We start from the raw sequence: 22,081 nt of genomic DNA on the forward strand, positions 1-22,081 counted from the left end.
ACCGTGGAGTTCTAAAAATGTAGTGGAAAGCTGACGCCTTGACGGTTTGAGTCGTAAGACATGCAGCAAGGCAGTTCCTCTGGCTCGGTAGCTCTGATTCCATTTTTAAAGTGGCTCTGTTTACATTGAGTTTGTCACCTGTAACTAAGATCTATGTTAAACTCACTGATTTGTATTTGCAGAATTTCTCCTTTCCCATTTATTGAAAATCAGTACTTTTGCTTACCTCCAAACTTCCTCTTCCCCGTAATTTGGCAATGCTCATATTGGTTATTTTGGACTACAATTCTACATTCCTAATATCTTTCCCTGCCCTGTTCCCATACTGCTATGAAAGCCATCTGAGATGAAAATCTGTCCATTATTTGCTTACTTAAAATCCTTCAGACTCTTCATCACCTACAGGCAAAAACTAAAATTCTTTCATATGATTTAATCCCTACTTACCAGTCCAAATGAAACCCACCCTTTATTAACACTGGACTACTTGTGACTCCCTCTAAAAGCGATGGTACAAGTTTGGTTATGCAGTTTCTCATCTTTTAAGCCAATTCAAGCCTTGTCATCTTCAGGAAGCCACCTCTGACTGCCCCGCAGAAAACTAAGGGCCCACAACTTGCATATAACTTTTATTGCATATATGGCCCTTTAGTACTATTGATTTATTGTCTGTTTCTCCCACTGGTCTGTAAACTCCATGACAGGATCTTGCTTTATTTATCAATGTCACTGGCTCAGCATGGCATGGGACAAAAAGTATATGCCCTGTGATTACTGAACAGAACTGACAGTGGTTTAGCAATTCTAGTTCCAGCGTGAATTGGAACCTTTTCAGAGAAGGATCTATAGATCGATCTTACCAATTTTGGGCTTCCATATTAGTTCCAACTTAACAGTTCAAGTATGATTTTCTGACAGGAGCAAATTAAAGTCCAGTTTTATGATTTTAAGTGCAATGCCTTTAGTCACAGGAAATGGGTCTATCCCTCCTGCATTTTACTTTTTTGCCTTAAACTTGAGATTCTCTTATCTTCACTTATGTCGATTAATGACCACTCCAGCTTTATTTTATTTCCATCTGAGCTAACTGCAAAAAACTCCTTAGGTAGATTACCAGTAAAAAAATTAATTGCAGTCATTTTATTTTCTAAAGCCTCTTAGCACAGCATTTTTATAAATGCAACCGAGAAAACTGCCTCACTCTGAACTATTTCAAGTCTGAGCTTTTGTGACAGTTAAAAACACTGAAAAATTCCTAACATACCTCTCAATTGCCACCCCCTCTGTGGGGTTGCTCTATGAATTAAATGAGATAACCTGCTAAAGAACTCCCCTAAAACAGGTAGATTCCTCTGAAGAAGGAATATTCAAAATGCTGGTCAGCCACAAGATAAGGAACTTGGCCAGAATCTGAATCAATAATCTACTTACTTCATTTAGCAAATACGCTACCAAAAAAAAAAAAAGAAGTCTACTGAGCTAAAAGTACACTCAGATACTTTTTTTCTAGTGAAAACCCCTTATCTTTTCAGAGAACAGAACAAAAAGCTCACAGAGCAGCAGCCAATCCAAGCTTTTGGACCATTCAGTATCTTTTAAACAATTTTGCTACAGAGCTCTGAACCCTCAAGTAAAATCCAGAAACTTTTCCCCAGCCTCTCTTGTAGCCAGGAGAGAGATATGTGACCTAGGATCTGCCAGAGGCATCCATGTAAGTTTTTGATTAGGAAGACACACAAAAGAAAGTGCTAAGTAAAACCCTTTATTCTCCTCAGGATAGATTTAGTTTATGGGAGGAGCTGAGACAGAGATTGACATCTAGTGGTCAGCAGTAGCAGCAAAGACTGTAATGCTGAGACCTCTTCCCACAGCTAAGGGGTTACTAAAGGCCCAAGGCAAGGTTTGGACTTTGCTTCTGGCTGTGTAGCTTTGAAGCCCAAATGGCTCTTACAAAGATTATTTGTGTTACTCCACTACTCATTTATTAAATTTGAAATAGCTTTCAATTTTAGTTATTTAGACATCCTTACAAACTACATTTTTGTGATCAATATCAAGCCTACCAAAGTAGGTCCAAAACTGATTGCAATTTAACCATCTTATGCACAATGAGTGTTAATCCATGTTGTTTAGCCATTGTTTTTCATTTTAACTTTACTCAAAAAAGGTCAAAACAATTCTAGCACTATTTTGAACAGACCTTAGTTATCTATACTTTGGACCTCTAAAAGGAAATCTTTCCTACAATAATGAAAAATGGCTGCCTGGGGGAAGGGGGAAAGTCTTTCAGATATGCTGAGCACTCAATATCAAGATCAGAAAAATTGAGGCCAGTCTCTCTTCTTTCTTTATCTCAGTCTCACAGCCAGGAGTGTGTAACAGGTCAGGAACTTGCATGGTAGGAAGGAAACTACTTATTTTTTGTCTCGGATGAATTTTAGCCACTGTAATCAGAGGCATAGTTTGTTCCGTGTGTGTGTGTGTGTGTGTGTGTGTGTGTGTGTGTGTGTGTGTGTGTCGGGGGTGGGGGGTGGGGAGGAATGCTGGTATTATAAGATATTTAGTTTATTTAGGAACTTCCCTTCTAGGAATTAAGAAAACATTTTAGCTACTAAATGATAAAGACAACTTTCCACAGAAGTTGCAAAATCTCAAGTTATACAAATACTTGAATCAGTCATTTCTTTTTTAATATACTTTATTCTGATGAAGTTACAAAAGTAGATACAAAATATTTTTTTAAAGTACAGTTAAATGACTTAGAAAAATAGATAAAGCCCCTAAAGGTTTAAAAACACAACACAAATTTTCATGTAAAGGACACTTAAAAATATTTTAGATGGTAACCAAGACTAACTTATGCAAGCTATTTAAGCTATTTTTGAAGTAGACCAAACACAGAATGTTGTTCTATAATAAATCTATAGCACACTGGCAATCCATTTGGATTTACAGAATACTTGTTTGAAACAGAATCTGATGAGAGAAAACTCAAGTGAATTTCAATGCAGTTGCTTCAGTAAAATTACTGCTATCGTATGTAACATCCCCCAAAAGCCTTTACTATCTAAAATATCACACAAAAACACAGGAAGACTGCAGTACTGCTATTTTCCCTCTTTGCCAGATTTCTACAATAGTATAAACCAAATGTTCTTACTAAATAGGTATCAAGAGGAAATGACATCCCTGTTGAAGGTGCTCAGTTTGGTGTCCCAGCTGGCATTTTTCAGGCCAGAGTTCTATAGAGAGGAGACAGCCTCCGAGAACCAGGCAGGGCTAACACCAGCGTTATGACTGGGCTTGCTCAGAAACAAATTTCTCGGACTCATCCTCTTTGGGCCCGATTTGTATATGCTTATTGAGGTAATCATGTTAAGTTCAGAAGCTCTGCTTCTAGTATAATCTTGTTGCTCAGAGAAAAGACCAACAGTATAATCAGGAAACCTCAACAATGTTTGAGAAAGTTTAATATCACCACCACGATTGCTCCTAGGAAAACTTTCATTATCAGAGTCATGATGAATACAGATTTGCATTTCTTGGGCAGGTAGCTACATGAGCTAAGGCTCTACAACTAAGAGAAATACTTTGTTAGCTGGTAGCCCTCTAAAATCACTTTATTCAGCCTGCAGAAGGATACATTTGGTTGTCAACACAGGAAGTAGTACAAGGAAGTTTCAATATTTAAACAAAAATATGCATATCACTGCCAAAGTTTTTTTTTAAAGGCCTGGAAATAAAAGCACCAAAGGATTAACTGTATAATGTACAAAACACTCCCCACCCCATGACGGTTATCAGGTGTGAGGCACAGCAATCGGACAGAGGAGACAACTTGTGATTAGGAAGGAGTGGGCACAGGAGAGATTGCTGTGGAAGAGGCAGACCCTGGGCAACAGGGAGATAAATCAAAAGTAAGAAGTGTCAAAGGCAGACTGATTTCTTCCAACTCTTATCAAATGTTGGCCCTCCAGCGAAGTCAGTAAGGGGTCATTCTCTCCTCCTCCTCCAATTCTCCTGCCCCTAAACTCCCTGGCCTTGGATATAAACAACATTAATACAAATGTTTAGCTGCATTGTTGGTTAAGCCAGATTAGTTTGGGAACCTGGTAGTCTGCTTGCTTGTTTGTTTTAAAAAGTCCGTTCGGAGTCTCAAATCACCAACAACGTTATTTGTTTCAATAATAAGCTGCCTTTACTACTAACATGACCATCTTTGGTTTGTTTTGGGGCTGTCATGAAGAGAGGATTTCTACACTGAAAAGAACTGGAGAAAAGTGAGCACCCTTTTGAGAATATTTAAAATATTAGAAAAGGTGACAAAGGTACAACACTAGTTGAGTATCCAATTTCATTCTTTGCAGACTTAATTAAAGTCAACAAGGTTTAAAGTCAAGATGCAGTAACATTCTAGGTCATATCTAGAAACCTGCTTATTTGTAAATGATCAACATAAACATACAGACAGGATGACAGGGACCTCTGAACAAACTTAAATCATGAATTGTGGAATGTCTCATAGAGGGCTTTTCTCTTTTTTTCATAAGTGATTATCTCACTCTTTAATTCCTGAAATAATGAGGTATGGGTTCCACCTAAATCAGATGAAATGTTTTGTTTCCTTTAAAATTCCATATACGTTTAAGAATTTATTGAAGGTATTATAAAAATGGAGTTTCTAAGCAACTCTTTTCTTTAAACTCTAATGGAATAATAAAAATAAATAACGAAAAACCCTATCAAGGCTAACCTTTTTCAAAGCCATCAAGGAAGTTGGTGAGTACTTTGCAAGTCACAGCTCTGAAACAATGCTGATGAACTTAAAGTGGTGGAAGTCTGGCAAGGTTTGAGTACATTTGTGCCTCAACAGTCAGCTAGAGATTACTAAATCCTAGAAACCTAATGAAAATCAGATCTTTTCTTACTAAAGGGAAAGATTCTCTTTATCTTAATAGAAATAAAATAATTTCAAGTCTTGATACAAACACAATTAAAACAGGATAAAATGCTTATGGATGCTCAATCCATCCTTTGACTACCAACAGAAGATTTTTTTTTTCCTATTTCTTCCAGTCTATCTCCTTTAGACATAAACACACACAATTAAAAAATAGGTAACACACCAAACTTTCAACTGTGTTATAAAATGTGTACACCTTTCAAGGTTTTTATTGTGGTTTTCCCTAAGTTTTATCCTTATTGTGATAAAGTTCGTGCATTTCTACACTACTCAGTTAACTAAGTCTTAAGTCACAATAAAAACATATAGAAGTAATTTTTTTAAAAAGGAAAATTCATGGGTACTTTCGTTCTCCTACCCTTTCAAGGCAACGTGAATAAAAATCACTATTTTGAGATCTAAACTTGTCATAATTTTTTTGGAAGTTTTTTTTCTCAGCCAAAAGCTACATATTAAAATTAATCTGAATGAAGTATTTCAAAATAAAAATCTATAAGATGCCTTAAACAATTATTTCTGATACCATACTCCAAACGTTTAGATAGGTTCATATGTGAATAAAATCCCAAATAAAGATTAAAAAATAGTCATTTTAGAAAGAATTTTGATTACTCCCATACATATCATATGATTTAAATTGAAATCATGGATTTTGAAAAAAGTTACAAACATGTGTCATCAATAAAAACACTAGTATAAAACAACTTCAAACTAGATTATCCAAAGTGACACAAATGTTCTAAATCTTAAGGAAACTTAAAACTGTCTCTTCTGTTAAAAAAAAAAAAAAAGGCAGAAAAAAAAAACAATCTAAGTGTGTTAGGAAATTTGTGGGGAAACTTGTTGCTAATTTATTGGTAGAAATTCTTAATATCCATTATGCTATAACCTGAAATAGATTAAATCATTTTCTTCAGTAAAAAAAAAAAAAAAAACAAGTAAATTGATAAACTACAGGTTAATAATCACATGTAACAGAAGTGTGACTCTGTGACAATAAAAGAAGTGGTCACATAGTGCCTCTCATGTGGCTATGTCCTCAATTTCTCTCTTTGAAGATACTGGGCCGACCTGCCTTTGGGACAATTTTTATCAGTAGACACAGACAAAAGGTGTCTTTTTATCCTGTTTTCTTAAAGTTTGTATCACTAGTCTATAATAGATAGCAATGAGATAGCTCTAGCAGTAGGTGAAACAAGAAGGTAACTGTGATCTAGAAGAAATATTTATCTGTCTTTCGATCCAAGCTTCTCAATTAATTCCTGAAGAGGTGCCAATTCACGCCTATCAATCAGATTAAACTCCTAAAACAGAAGAAAAATAAAATTTAAAAATAGATTTAAGGTTAAAACTCTACAAATGCAATTCAGAGAAACTTCCGACCTCTAGTTTTCTGAAATCCAAAAGAATGATGACATGATCTGTGACCATTTTAAAACAGGATTTTTACTCCTTTTCTCAAAATATAGGAGACTTACAAATAAGTAACTGTGCGTATTAGCGTGATACTATGTAAAACAGTAAAATCAAAATTGTATATGTTTGCATTTACAAGACATTATCCGAAAACTGTACATTGGACCTTTGATAGTGGACACCTCTGGGGCAGTGGATCTTTTCGTTTCATGTATCTACATCCATATCTAGACCGTACCTCTATCTATGCCATGCAACAAGGAAAAGAGAAAGAGTACAATACATTCCCCCTTTGTGTGACATACAGAACTGTAATACACAGTATCTTCTATAACACTACTAGTTTTTCCACCAAAAAATGATATCTGGACATACTATACTTATATTTTGCACATAGAATGATATATCTTTAAAGTGAGGCTAAAGAAGTCCTGATTCTCTGATATTTTTTTCAAACAATGTGAATTATTTTAATTTTAAAAAGTACCAATTCCAACTAAGGACCCATAAGACAATGGGCCACATTTCCAAAGGGGTTGCCTGGTTTTAAGTTTCTTGCTGCTGATTTCAAAAGTTTTGGCCTGAGGTGAGACTTCTGGAAATTTAACCCATGATAGCAACTAACAGGTTATTCCAAAAGTTTCTTTTCCAGGCAGAAACATCTCATGAACAACCCAACTGCAGACATATTTCAAAGCATCTTTTCACCCAGCAGTGGTGATGGAACAGAAGGGTATGGACAAGCTGTCTTAGGTCATATTCTAACCAGAGACCTGGGCAGCCAGAGGCAGAAAGCCTCAAATGTGGGGGTGGGGAGGTGGGGAGTGTGTGTGATTATTTCTATACTGTTATGTGTATCAGTGAAATAAACAATATGGAAAAGAGAACCCTGCTATATTTGGCTCTACGTCTCTAAATAAGACTCTATAAATTATAAACTACTCTTTATTAAAGATACCAAGGCAAATGTGTCAACTTACCTGAACAAAGAAAATAAAGTGCTTAAATGAGGTGTTGAGGTGGGCCTCCTCTTGCAGCTGCATCACAGAATCAAAGTGCTGGTGATAAATATGGGCATAAACCCTGAATAGACGCTTTAGAATGGTCTTTGCCACAGACATAAAGTTTTTGGGAAATGGGACACCTATAATCAAATATACATGCATATCTATTAGTCTTTTATCTAATTGAACAGCAGAAATTTCAGGCACGGCCATAAACAACTCCCACACAAACACACATTCACAACACAAGCCTATTTCCACGTTTTTTAAAAGGCAAGGGGAAAACCTAAGTATATGAGGTATGCTCACATACCACGCTTTTTCTGACTGCCTTAGAATAGCAGGAACAGGTTATCAAAAGTTAATAAGCTGCTACCGAATCAAAGTTAAAATAAAAATAATTTTTGTAATTTGTAACTATAAAATAAATTTTGCACACTCAACCAGGACTGGAAACTCTCCCAAGCAAAAGAAGAAAATTAAAGGCACACTCTGAGTCATCATAATCTACTGTTTACAGATAAAAAAGTATTTTATCTTCTGAATTACTCTGAAAAGCCGGTTTTTCTTTCTTAAACTAAGAGTCCCCAACTTTTTAATTTTTTTTAAGTACTATTTTCATTTTTCTGTAGTCTAATAAGAAGGGGATATATTTCCTGAAAAAGGAAGGAAGGGTAGACTCCCTATTTTTCAAAGAAAATAAACGCCTCCCTAGAAAAATCTAGGTAATCTCTCTCTACGCAGTGCAGGTGGGGATGTGATTGTTTACATTTCCGAGAATATTAGTTGACAAGACCAAAGTCTCTTAGAAGGTAGAGACAGAAGAAAGACAATACAACTGGTACTGTAAATAAACCCACAAGAAGGCACCTGCTGGTAAACAGCCTAGATTAGTTGGCCTTAGAGGTCTACTCCAAACATTACTCTTGCAACATTTTCTTTTTTTAATCTTTCGAAGGACAAAGGCTAAAACACTTTATCCTTTCCTGCATTTTAATTTCTCAATCAGACCTCAACAGCTTGAAATTTAGTATATTTTGCTCTTATAAGCTGATTTTCTTGAGGGTTTCCCCGACCCCCAAGTGTTAGCTAACAACTTGCCCTTTCAAACATTATTCTGGAACTCATGGGCATGTTATTTTCAACTGGCTCTTGTATTCACGTACTGAAAAGATGTATTTTAAGTCAAACACCTTTTCTCTAAGAATTTAAAAATAGGCATCTTGATAATAAAAGGAACAGTAATAACTTGGGTATACTAGTTTAAAAATAAAGTTTCATCTAATATGAATAAATAACTGGCAAAAGTAAGATGTGGATAATAGCCTAATGAAGTAAGAAAGAATTCCAGAACATTACGAGAAAATAAAGCTGAGAAAATAAAATAAAGCTAAAAGTACTTTTTATCCTCCATAAGAGGAAAACTTTAATGAATAAATATTATGTTTTAATCAAAGCAATTTTTCCAAGCTGAGTTTAACAGAAACATTCAAGCATAGTCAATATACAGTAATGAATCTGTGAGAAATAAAAGGTTTAATAGAATGGAAAAGTTGACCAATGGCAAACAAACAATATGATACAAAATTTTCTCTTGAAAGAGCTGGTAATTAAACTGCAAAAAAAGGAATGTGCTATAGTCTGAATGTTTGTGTCCCTGTACTGCAAAATTCATATGCTGACATCCTAGCCCTGGTGATGGCATTAGTAAGTGAAGTCTTTGGGAGGTGAATAGGTCATGAGGGCAGAGCCCTCATGAATGGGCTTAGCCCCCTCATAAAAGAGGAACGAGAGAGACTGCCCTTCTACTATGTGATTAGGTAAGAAGTTAGCAGTCTGCTGCCCAGAAGTAGACCTTCACCAGAACCCAACCTTGCTGGAGCCATGATCTTGAACTTTCAGGTTTCAGCACTGTGAGAAATAAGTTTCTGTTGTTTACACGCCACCCAGCCTCTGGTATTTTTGTTATGGCAGCCCAAACAGACAATATAGAATCCAACAATGTGTTGTTCATAAGACACCCTTAAAGTGAAAACGACAAAGACCAATCTCATCCATGAATATCAATGCCAAAATCTTAATCAAAACATAAGCAACTAAAAAATACTCTTCCAGGAGAACATTAAAACCTTATAGCCAACAACAAATACTGGAAAAGTATCTGATAAAACTCTACAGTCATACCTGACTTAAATTCACACACCTCTAATCAAAGCAAGATCCCTGCTTAATTCTGAAATACTAGAAGCACTCACATAAAAGATAACAAGAAAAGAATGTTTGCCATCATCACCATGAGTCAGCACTGCTTGGTAGATATACCAGCTGAGTTAGTTACACAAGAAGAATATGAGTTAGAAAGGAAAAGGCAAAATTAATATTACACTTAACAAACTCAAGAAAACTAACCCAAAACAACAGGAACAATCAAAATCTGGTGGTCAACTATAACATTTATATAAAAATCAACAGCTTTTCTATATACTAAACGGTAACAAGTTGGAAACCAGATATCAATAAAAAAAATATTAAATGTCTTAGGATAAACTTAAGAGACTTGAAGGATAAGCACAAACTAAACTATAGAATTTTATAAGAGAAAATAATAAGAGACATGAATAAATGAAGAAATACACCTTGTTCTTGGCTAGGAAGACTCTTATCATCAAGAGAATCAGAAACCCTATATTAATCTCCAAATGGAATGAAACCATAATCAAAATCTCCCAAGGATTTTTTTTTTTTTTACCTTGACAAAATGATTCTAAGTTCTTTGGAAGAACAAATATCCCAGAATAGCCGTGAAAATTCTGAAAAAGAAGAGCATGGAAAACAGACTAGCCCTACGAGATGCTCCAAGGTACATGGCTATGGTTAATTAAAACCGTCATTTCTATAGGAACAGATAAAGAGATTAAGAGATTCCAAAATATGTGGCAATTTGATAATCAGGAGAAAAGACACATGTATTTGATAAATAGTACTGGACAAACTGACTAGCATTTATAACTGGAAAAAAAAATGAAGGGAACATTGAAAAAAAAAAATTCCTGATAGATTTAAATGTAAAAACAAAACCACAAAAATACTAAATGAAAGCACGGTCAAATATTTTTATAATACTGAAGTAAGGAAAACTTTTCTAATCACTGACTAAAATCCAGACATCATTAAAGAAACGATTAATAGGATAAAATAAGAATGTTACATATAGCAAAAACACCTCATGAACAAAGAGACAAAGGCAACCTTGGGAAAAATACACACAACATGCATGACAAAGAGCTAGATTCTTAACAAAGAAATGAAAAAAGAATATAAACAGAAAACACACAATGATCAATAAACCAAAAAACGCTCAATCTCATCAATATTTTTAAAATGTACCTTAAATTTCCCAAATTATAGAAGATTTAAAAAATGAGTTACAACTGCTATTGGCAAAGAAACACAGGCAGATACAAACATGTGTTAAGGGAGTATACATTTATAATCTTTTTGGAGAGAAATTTAGCAATTTGTTACATTTTTTTTAACTGATAGAGCTTTAAAAAGAACATGTTAACCATTTAAAAGAAAATCAGTTCTATAACCTTAACTCACCAATCTTAGAAGGAAAAAGGGTTTCATCATCAAGCTGATCTTGAACCCAAGTCATCAAGTAGTCAATGTATTTTGGTGCGGAACATTTGATTGGCTTTTTAATATTAGTACCATCTGCCCAATGATATTCATATCTGAAGAGAAAAAGGTTTTACTGATAAAGTTTTCAAAAACATTAACAAATATGCAACTTGTAATCAAAGTAGGTTCACATTTTGTCAACAGAAGTTATATAAACCTTTAGTAAATTACCTAAATTTCTACTGAAGGTTACTGTGAGTTTCCTATAGAACTATTCTGAAATGTAATGGTTATAATTGGAAGAGAAAAGGAAGATAATTTGGCAGCTGGCAGTGCCAGAATGGATGTTTTCTGACAGAGCCCTGGGAAAGATAAAGGAACTACATTCTTGTCTATTAGGCAGAGGGTGCTGAGGATTGGGAAGGGGCTGATGGATCACTATATTCTGAGATCCTTGGCCATCAAATTATTACCAATAGAGTCAAGATTATAAAATCCTGTTTCTTGGAGAGGATGTAAAGAAATATTCTTAGGCATGCCATCTTTTTCCTATTCACATTTGCTGAGCTAAAATGATTAACAAGACTTACACAAAACTTCACTGTGTAAAGCATTTAGGCCATAGGTATGTTTAATTTTCCTACTTATTTAGTTTAAATTTCTTTTAAGAAAGTTTTAGAAATAAAACTTGAAACAACACAAAATAAAACCTCTCTCCTAAAATACTATAATCATAATCGGACTATGAACTCATTGGGGACCTATTTATCCTTTATACTTGTAGCATATTCAGAAAGGACATTTTTTTCCATGAGGTAAACATCTTAATACCATCTATTATCACATAAAATCAGTTGTTTGCTATAGGAAAGACTGAAACACACTAAAACATTAATCCCATTATACCTTGACGATATTATGAGTAACAAAGAATTCCATCTCTTTGTCAATATTTCTTGAAATTTATTATACTCAAATTTTAAAATCTAGCATCTTTAAGCCAGATAACGAAAGCAGCACAATTTAGAAGTAACTGACACTGAATAAGCACAAGAAAAGCTAATCAAATATTAGAGTCAACTTAAAAACTTTCAAGAAATTAATTTAAAAACCAGAAACAGAATCATACTGTTAATAAAACTGAAAAAATAACTTGCAATGCAAGATAAAATTTTTTAACTAAAATTTTTTTCCTTTTACTCCTACAATTGAACATTTATACTTACTCTAATGCAATTACAAAATAAAACACTAAGTACCAAATGCCAAAGTATTTAATAATAACTGAAAGCTTATTAGTATTTAAGAACTCATAAAATTGAACTGCTTTTACACAAGCAGATAAAAACAAAGTCTTCATTATTTAATTTCTATCAATCAGCGATTATAGCTTTATTTAGTAATTCAAATACCTATATAATAGGTAGTAATATATACCTTGGACCTGCAGACATGACTGGACAGCTTGCTTCAGTGCAGAATTCTGTAATAGTTCCGTACAACATGTTGATCTGGTTGAAGAAATCTACAGCTGGAAAGATAATAGCAGAATTGTATTAAAGTGTTTGTGTGAAAACAACAAAGCATCAGACCTCTCCGTTGAAGGATAAATAGATAATGCACTGCGATTTCTGGCTGAATCCTTGAGAAATTCAACAATCCAAGATACTGTAAATTCTCTTTGTAAGTTGTCATATCTAAGTGAATCTTTTACATATATTCGCTTTTAATATATTAAGCTTTTCACCAGCATATAATATCAGAAAAATAAAAATTAGAGATAATTCTAATTTAATGTTGACTATTATGTCATTAGCATATACAGTTTAATTCCATCCTAGGGAATGAAAAAATCCATAGCCTCTTATCAATCTGGACCAAACAATATCATTTGTTAGAAAAGTGTTGTAGAATATACTATGAGGTAGGCAATTTATCATCTGCTATTAATAGGTATTTAAAAAATCTAATTCATCATAAAAAATTGAGGGCTAATGCATATCGAGGACATAAAAAAACATAGGATAATGTCCCTTGCTCTGGAGCCTCTCCAAGCTAACAGGAAGAACAAAATTATCAGAGATGAATAATACAACATATAAGGTAGTATCCAAAGGCCAACAGTAAGTGCAAGAATTCAGAGAAAAGGCAATATATTGAGGAGCTGAGGTGCAAAGAGTACTTCCTAAAGGAGCTTCAGCTTGATCTGTAAGAAAATGGAAGAGGTAGGGGATGAGTGAAACAACCTAACTGAGTGAAACTTATATTCTGTGCAATGAGAACCACATAAACCTTAAAACCACACAAGTTTTCAAAAACATTTTAGTTCCCTATCTAAACGAGTACCTAAAAATCCACTAGGGCTTTTCAAGTTTCTTAAAAAACAGATTAAAAAGTTCAATTTGTCAAAAGGAATTTTCTGCAAAATTCCCTTTTATAAACCTTTCTCTTAATTAGTCATGTTTCTAAGAAAGTAATACTTAAGCATACAATATTCATTCAAAACAAAGAGCATGCCCAGACAGTGTTCTCGTTTATTGGTCTAAAGCAGCTGTTCTCCAAATGTGATCCAGGGATTCCCTGTTTCAGGGGGAATCCTTTAATTGCTCTTTTCATTCTCATTCACTCAGGAGGCACAGTGGAGTTGGTCAGAGGCTCCATGATCTCATCACAACAAACTGTATGCAGAAGCAGACAAATGAATCCAGCTCTCTCCTATTAAGCCAGACATTAAATAAGATTTGCAAGCATGTAAAATAATGCCATACTTATCACTAAAATTTATTCTGAAAAACAGTCATTTTTCATTAAAAAAATTTACACACACATGCGCGCACGCGTGTATAAATAAAAACAGGTAATGGGTTTCTTATTGCTATTTTTAGATGAATTTAAAAATAGTATTTAAAATTTATCAGTTTTAATTTCTAACAGTAAGTATCACTAGATATAACCTATATAATGAAAAGCTCTGTGGGATTCTCAATAATTTTTAGGAGGATAAAGGGATTCTAAGACCAAAAGGATTGAGAACAGTGGATCTAGAGCAATAAGGTCTCAAAGGAAAATCTAAGGCTAAAAGGCCAACAGCTGCCTTCAGAATTAAAAAATGATAATTTGAATAAGGTTTAAAAAAAGGGTTTTTCTTAATATATAATACTTCCCATGGTCCACATATCAAGATATATAGAAATATGCAGTGCAAAAAATCTGAATTCCAGCCACTCCAAATCCTCCCCCTACACACAGGCAACTACTATATTAATTTTTTCTGTTTCTTCCCACCTAACTTTATCTTGTTTTACACAAAAAAAATAACATATTACATAGTTCTGCATCTTGTTTTCTCCTCTTAGTAATATGAATAATGGCTTTTTAATGAGTTGAGAAAAAAGTTTTTCTTAATGTGGCTACTAGAAATTTTTAAATTACATTTGTAGATTACATTATATTTCTATCAGATAGTGCTGACCAAGTCAACAATTATCAATAGCTGATTAACACCACGTAAAAGACAACTAGATACTATGGGAATATCTAGACGGTTGGAAGTATATACTACCACCTATTAAGTAGCCTTACAAACCAACAAAATCAAATCTGACTGATCCGAGCTCCTCATCTGTGCTAATACAGTGGCCACTAACCACATATGGCTACTTAAGTAAATTAAAATACAAAATTCAATTCCACAGTCACATTAGCCACGTTTCAAGTGCTGAAAGGCCACAGTGAAGATATGACATCATTTGCATTATCACAGAAAGTTCTATTGGACAGTGCTGCTCTAGATCTAACATTTTAGAGGAAATAAGAGGAACAGAACATCATAATGGATGCTTTGAGGATATGATCAGCAAAATTTACACTGGAACACAAATGAACTGGTTTCAAGAACAACAAAACAAGGAAAAAAGACTATGAGGGGAAATCTATTAAGAGATTCAAGAAACATATATATAGGCCTTCCTGGATCCTAATTCAAACCAACCACACATTTTTTAAAAAACACATTTATAGGATAATCAGGGGAAATATGAACACTAATTAGATATTTGATAATGTAAAGGAATGATGGTATTGTCATTATTTTTCAAAGAGGAGCTGTTTTAGATACTGAAATATTTATAGATATAGATTCGCTTCAAATTAATCAGGATGAAATATATAGAAGAATCATGAACTGAATATGAATTGATAATTGCTGAAGCTGGATAATGGCTACCTGGAAATTCGATGTACCAGTTACTCTACTTTTATAATTTGAAATTTTCCATGAAAAAGTTTTAAAAATTCCTGGAACAGCTAAAATTCTTAATAGATTTAAACTTTATCATCCAGAACTTATCTCAGAAATGATAGTCTAATATTCAAATGTCTAGCCTCAGCATACCCTTGCTTTCTTGAACTCAGAGTGACTTTTAGTTCATGGGTCCCTCCATTTCCTCTCAATCTCTCAGTTTCCTATGACTAATCCTAAATCACAACAATCAATTGACTGATGATCTAAATTGCAACTGACTTTTCTGTATACATAGGCATATGAGAGCTGCTGGAAATAGGAGCACAAGTCTACAGATTGGTTATCCTACAAAGTCATGGTCTACCACAGGTAGAATCTTTGCATTTACCAATCTTTTTACTGACCTTACTCAGCTCCACTCTCCCCAGAAATTACCCCAAAGCACTCATCATTTCTCTTCAGGCCTCTCTACTCAATCACAAAAGCTACAACCAAGTATTCTGAAGCAAACACTACAGTTTTGGATGTACTTACATGTTTCTTTACAGAAAATCGACTATATTACAACCCTTATATCTGTAAGAGAAAATTCATTAACAACAAAATTTTAGCAAACTCTTCCTATAAACCAGCAAAGCAAAATGTTATTTAAAACTTACTGTTCACGGCAATCCATTCATTGAGATCCTCTCCCTCTGGCAACATAACGGCTTGTCTCAGATTCCCACTTCCTAGAGTTGCCTCTGCATGTTTTAAGAGTTCATACTGATGAGACCCTTCAGGGATATTCTTCTTTGGTTTGAATGTCTTGGAAGAGCGGCTGCTGCTGTTAGGTTAAAAGAAAAAGCATATCGATTTGTATGACTAGAAGCAGAATGGCCTAGTTTTAAGCACATAAACTGTTCATACAATAAAATAAAAAATATTCCCTAAAAAGTGCCAGGATTGATGCAGTGGGGAGTGGGGGTGATGAGCACAATTAAAGAATGCTTTAAGTTTCTTTCTTCATATTGAAACAGGATTAGTAGCACAATTTCACATAGAAGGCAATTGAAGTATGCCTCATGAAGCAATGTGGTGTAAAAGAAAGGGCACTTTAATCAAAAGAAGAAAAAATCTGAATTCTAGTCCTTGATCTGTCACTATCTCTGTGACTGTGACTGGTTGAGAAACCTAACCTCTTTTTGACCTAAATTCCCACCTACGGATAAGGTGCTGGGAAGTAGGTAGCCCTCAGGTTCTCATAGGTCAAAAATCCAGTTTCTATGTCAAAATATTTGGGATCCCATCAAAGCACACCACAGCAGATGTAACACATTTTGATGTTTTTAGAGGGAAAAAAATAAATGAGAGAGATAACTGGCTTCTGAGGGAACAAGTTTTTATTCCTATCTCACACCGTCCATAAGGACTTCCTAACATGACACAAAACCCCAAAACCTTAAAAAAAAAAAAAAAAAAAGATGGATTTCAAATCATAACAATTAAAAAACTTCAGTAACAAAGTAAAAAGACAAGTAACAAAAAAAACACTTGCAACATACACTACAAAGGATAAACTGGATAATGGGCTTCTACAATCTGTTAAGAAAAAAGGTAAGAAACCCTTTAGAAAATTGGATTAAGGAGATGAATAGGCAATTCAGAAGAAAACATATAATGACCAATGAACATCTGAAAAGCGGTGCAATTAAAGATTTATTTTTCTTTAATCTGAGTGTCAAAAGTTAAAACCACCTAATTACAGTACATGTGGTATAGAGAAATTAGTACTTTAACATACTCTTGATGAAAGTGTAGTGTTTTGGGGAGGGCAATATGGCAGTATATGTTAATACTGAAATGCTCCTCAATTTATCACATCCACTTCTACGTATCTCTCTTATAAGCGAATAAGGGTGTGTTTCCCACTACTGTTTTTAATGGTGAAAAACCTGGAAACAATTATAAGGTTTATTAGTAAAAAGAATGAATAAGCTATGATACATCCACATCATGGAGTCTTGTATAGTAGTTAAAAACAAGAAACAAGAACAAGCTAGAGCTACATGTATTCAACATGGAAGGATCTTAAGACAAAACTAAATGTACAGCAGAAGCCCATTTTGTAAATGCATAGAAAGTGTCGGAAAGGATACACATCAAATTGATATTGAGGATTACTTCTAAGAAGAGGAAGAGAATAAAACTGTGGACTTTACCTGAGTAATTTGAATTTTAAATAAGACTGATTGAGAAGTGAAAAAAAATTACAAAACCTAAAAATCAAATATGAAAAGTTTTTAACATAATACCTACATTTAATATGAAAAGTACTCAATTAGAAGGACTGGCCCTTTACAAATACAAAACTAACAAGGAAAAAGATGGCTCATGATTCAATATAATCTTCACCTGAATTAAGACTCTTGTGCTTCAAATGGCACATTCAAGACAGTGAAAGCAATTCACAAAATGGGAGAAAATATCTGCAAATCATAGATGTGATAAGGGACTTGTATCAAGGATAAAGAATTCTTAAAACTCAAAAACAAAAAGACAACCTAATTTTAAAATGGTCCACGGTTGTCAACTAAAAAAAAAAACAAAAAGTTTTTTAATGGTCAAAAGATTTGAAGACATTACTCCAAAGCACATAAAAAGATGCCCAACCTTTTTAGTCATTAGGGAAACACAAATTAAAATCACAATGAGATACCATAGAACATCTAATTAGGATGATTATAATCCAAAAGACAACAAGTACTAGCAAGGGCATGGGTAAAATGAAACTCATACAGTACTGATGAGAATGCAAAATGGTGCAGTGATATGAAAAAGTTTGGCAGTTCCTCAAAACGATAAACATAGTTACCACGTAATTCAGCAATTCCACTCCTAGGTATATACCCAAGAAAAAACACATACGTCCAATAAAAAAAATCTGTAGTACACAAAAGTTCATAGCAACATTAGTCACAAAGCCAAAAACTGGAAACTCAAATGGTCATCAACAAAACAAAGTTTAAAAGAAATAAATAGCCTTAGAGTTAGGTCCAAAGTGCAACTAAGCAACTATACATCCACAAACAAATCAGTAACTAAACATTAACTCAAAAAATATTTGGGGGACGTGGGAGATTGTTCTATTAATATAGGAATTTGCAATTAAAATCTAAATCATACAGACTTTTCGAAATGGTAGTCGTACCTTGCAAACTATACCCTTAAAAAATAATTGAAAGGTGGGAAAAGGGGTTTTAGACAAAGATTCTCAGTAGTGCTATTATTATAATGGCGAAAGAATCCAAATTTCTCACCTTAAGGAACTAAGTAAACTGTGGTAATGAAACACCATGTAACTTAATAAAAACGTCAAGTATGTGGGTGATGTCCATCACCTAAAAATGGATATTTGTTCAATCACACAAAACACATCTAAGCAATATACTATGTGGAGAGAGCCACCTGAGAATAATGTGCGCAAACTGTAGCACTCCATGTTTTCCTGGGGCGGCATTTTTCTGCGGGGGTAATTTAATTCTGACGATAATAAAGCTGGACAAACAGTGGAATACAAAGCCAAGTCAGCAATGGATCGTTACTAGAAAAGGCTCCAGACTAGAGAGAAATTGAAAGCCTGTGGCCGGGCCCGCGGCTCCGCCTCCAGATCGACCCTCCGCCCTCACGGGCTTTCGGGCGGAAAAGTTTGGAGGCGCTACCGGCCTCAGGGCCTTCCTACTCCCCAACCTTCTCGCTCCGTTTCCTTTGCATCGACCTTCATCTCCTTCTGCTCGGCCCACTTCCCAGGCTCCCCCGTGGCCCTGAGCAAAGCAAGCGCCAGCCACCCCCACCGCGGGCCCGGCCATCGCCCCAGGCTCCCGCTCTCCCCCTCCCTGACCTCGGCCCTCAGTCCTCAGCCCTGGACCCCTCAGCCCGGCCGCACTCACAAGAGGAAGCTCATCTTCTATCCTCAGAGGGAACGGGAGGGGCCGCTGGCCCCGCCGCGGTAAGGATACGGAGCTGGCGCGGGAACCGAGAGGGAGCGGACAGGCCTCAGCCCGCCGACAGCGGAGGCACTGGTGCCGCAGCTCCCAGGCTGGGGTCGAGACGGTGTAAGTCGCTGCAAGCCGCTGCGCCCACCTCGCTCGCCCTCCCCACCTAGGCTAGCTCAAATGCGGAACCAGCATAATCTCGCGAGAGAAGGCTTTGCTCTGCCCTGCCCCGCCCCACCGCCGGGAGGTACGCGATGCGCCCCTTTTCACCCCGCCCTCTTGCAGCTCACCCAATCATCAGGCACCAAGCCGGGATTCCTTCTCCCAGAGGCTAGTGGCTTTTGGGTCCCTGGTCTGGGAGAGTGGCTGTGCATGTATTTGATCTAGCTTGTTACTGTTGGGTTCCGATCCCTAGGTAGCATGGGTCTTCTATGAATGCTGCAATTTTTTAAAATTTAATTTGGCTTTTTAATTGAGGTATATTTCACAAGGCGTAAAAGTCACTCTTTTAAAATGTGTGCTCCAGTGGTTTTCTTCGTATATTTACAGTTGTGCAACCATCACCACTATTTAATTCTAGAATATTTTCATCGCCCCAAAAGAAACCAGTGCCCATTAGCAGTAACTCACTATTCCTCCCTCCTTATAACCTGTGGCAACAGTTAGTCTACATTTCATATGCATTTGCCTAATCTGGACGTTTCCTCTAAATGAAATCGTACAATATATGGTCTTTTATGACTGGCTTCTTTCACTTAGCATGATGTTTTCAAGATTCTTCCATGTTGTAGCATGTATCAATACTTCATTCTTTATAGGTGAATAATAAATATTCTGTTGTATAACTATACCTTACTTTGTTTATCCATACGTCTGTTGATGGATTTCCTTTCTTTCCCCTTTTTAGCTATTATGAATAATGCTGCTACGAACATTCCTGTACTGGTTTTTGTGTAAATGGATGTGTTAATTTCTCTTGCGGATATACGTAGAAGTGGCTGGGTCATGAGGAGAAGCAGAGTTTGCCACCCCAAAATATACCTTTTGGGCTATTGATTATTTTAAGCTGGTTATTTTCAAGAAAAAAAAATGACCCCCACAATCATATAGTAACTATATGTTTAACTTTTTGAGGAACTGTCAGACTATTTTCCAAATCAGCTGCATCATTTTATATTCCCACTAGCAAATGTCTGAGGATTCTAATCTTTCCACATTCTTAATAACATTTACTATTGTCTATCTTTTTTATTACAGCCACCCTAGTGGGTATAAAATGGTATCTCATTGTGATTCTCATTTGCATTTCCCTTTTGTCTGATGTTGAGAATTTTTTCTTATGCTTATTGGCCATTTGAAACAAATTTATTTTTATCTTACTTTAAAGTTAGCTCAGGCCCCTGAAGCACCATCCAACAACTCAAAAGGGGTTCTGGTCCAAATCCAGTCTTTATTCACTGTCTCAATCCTCAACACCTGACTGTCCAGATTCTGCATTGTGCCCACTCTCCCACAGGAACTTCTTGCCAGGCTCTCAAGTGTCTTAGTTTACAAATCCATGGACATTTTTCAGTCATTATCTTACATACCACTTAGTTCTACCTGGCCCCTCCTACCAGACTCCTCATTTGATCTGGCTTCGATATGGTGAAAGTGGGGGCACAGAAAAGGGAAGAACACCATGACTGGATTTGTTGGTTATAGTCTACTTTAGCTAGTATTTTTGGTAGCAAGTGACAGAAACCCACGCTGTTCACATTTCCATCAAAACTGCTTTAGATTTTCTTTCCCAGTAGACTAATTTTTTTTTGAAGATAGATTGTTCATTTATCATCCCCAGTGCTCATCATAGTGCCTGGCACACAGAAACTACTCAATAAGTACTCATGGAATGAATGGGGATATAGACTGGAAATACCAGTCTAATAGAGGAGATTGATACAGAAATAAGTGGTACTGTATTACTGACATAAGAGGCATGAAAACTAAATATTAAACTAAATTGTATTCAGAGCTTATAATGTGCTGCCAGACCTCTGGAAAGCTATAGAACAAAAGAAGGTTCCTCCTAGACTAACAATTTATTTACCCATACTACAAAAGGAAAACAGGAAAACAAATTCTACATAAAATAAACCCAATCATTCATTTCCTTTGGCCAGACCACAGGGAACCTACAAAAGAACAAAGACAGAGATTACTAACATGTGTTTAACACTGAATACCCAAACCTTTCACGTGACATATCCATACCATTAAAGAAAAATAGGGAAACAATGTCTTTAAACTGTAATTCAAAGAAACTAAGAATCACATATAAATTATATTCCTCAAACACTCAGAGTTTCTCTCATTCTCTGTCTCTGAGAGGAGACCACACTATGGAGCATTATTCCTTCTCTAATAAACTTTTCTTTTGTCTCTGACTCTGGTGTGTGCTTGAGTTCTTTCCTGTGTGCGGTCAAGGATGCTCTCTCTTAGTGTGAGACTTGAGTCCCCACTTGGGGGATTTGCCCCTTCCTGTAACTTTGCTAGTACTGATAAGATGAAAGGTAAAGTGATTCTGGGCTTTTTATGACTTGGTTTTTGGTTTTCTGGTTTTTAAGCTTCATTGCTTCATTGGTTTTCTGGTTTTTAAGCAGTGCTTGGGCCAAACAACTTTTTGTTATTTTCCCAATAAACTTTGACCTCCTTGAGTCCATGTTCCTGTTCTTGCATTTTTTTCTGCCTGGAATACCAAGCATCCACATCATAACTTGTCCTTCAAGATCAAGCCAGAAGTTCCTCTTTCCTTCCTCTAAACTCTTGTAGCCCTTTATCTACATCCTTCTTACAATATATAATTACACTTCAAGTT

General features: G+C 35.5%; 1 protein-coding gene across 2 annotated transcripts; it reads right to left on the bottom strand.

The window, feature by feature from the left end:
* Positions 1 to 3,453: 3,453 nt before the first annotated feature.
* Positions 3,454 to 19,408, bottom strand: MOB1A (MOB kinase activator 1A). 2 transcript variants are annotated; one of them, XM_016130675.2, is made up of 6 exons: positions 19,180 to 19,408; positions 15,910 to 16,073; positions 12,445 to 12,538; positions 10,987 to 11,120; positions 7,360 to 7,523; positions 3,454 to 6,267 (listed from the first exon to the last, which is right to left on the bottom strand). In XM_016130675.2, the coding sequence occupies exons 1-6, from the start codon at positions 19,191 to 19,193 to the stop codon at positions 6,190 to 6,192; spliced, it is 648 nt and encodes a 215-aa protein (XP_015986161.1). In that variant the 5' UTR covers positions 19,194 to 19,408; the 3' UTR covers positions 3,454 to 6,189. The 2 variants fall into 2 exon arrangements, with proteins under 2 accessions (XP_015986161.1, XP_015986160.1); XM_016130674.2 differs by having other exon boundaries at positions 15,910 to 16,076.
* Positions 19,409 to 22,081: the final 2,673 nt, after the last annotated feature.

The sequence above is a fragment of the Rousettus aegyptiacus genome, unplaced genomic scaffold (assembly GCF_014176215.1).
Source record: "Rousettus aegyptiacus isolate mRouAeg1 unplaced genomic scaffold, mRouAeg1.p scaffold_m13_p_7, whole genome shotgun sequence".
In the NCBI taxonomy this organism is placed as follows: domain Eukaryota; kingdom Metazoa; phylum Chordata; class Mammalia; order Chiroptera; family Pteropodidae; genus Rousettus; species Rousettus aegyptiacus.

Coding starts and splice junctions, on each gene's coding strand:
- MOB1A (XM_016130674.2), bottom strand. Junction 12,539..15,909: donor TGAATGGATTGCCGTGAACA/GTAAGTTTTAAA, acceptor TTATCTTTCCAG/CTGTAGATTTCTTCAACCAG. Junction 11,121..12,444: donor GTCATGTCTGCAGGTCCAAG/GTATATATTACT, acceptor TTTTCTCTTCAG/ATATGAATATCATTGGGCAG.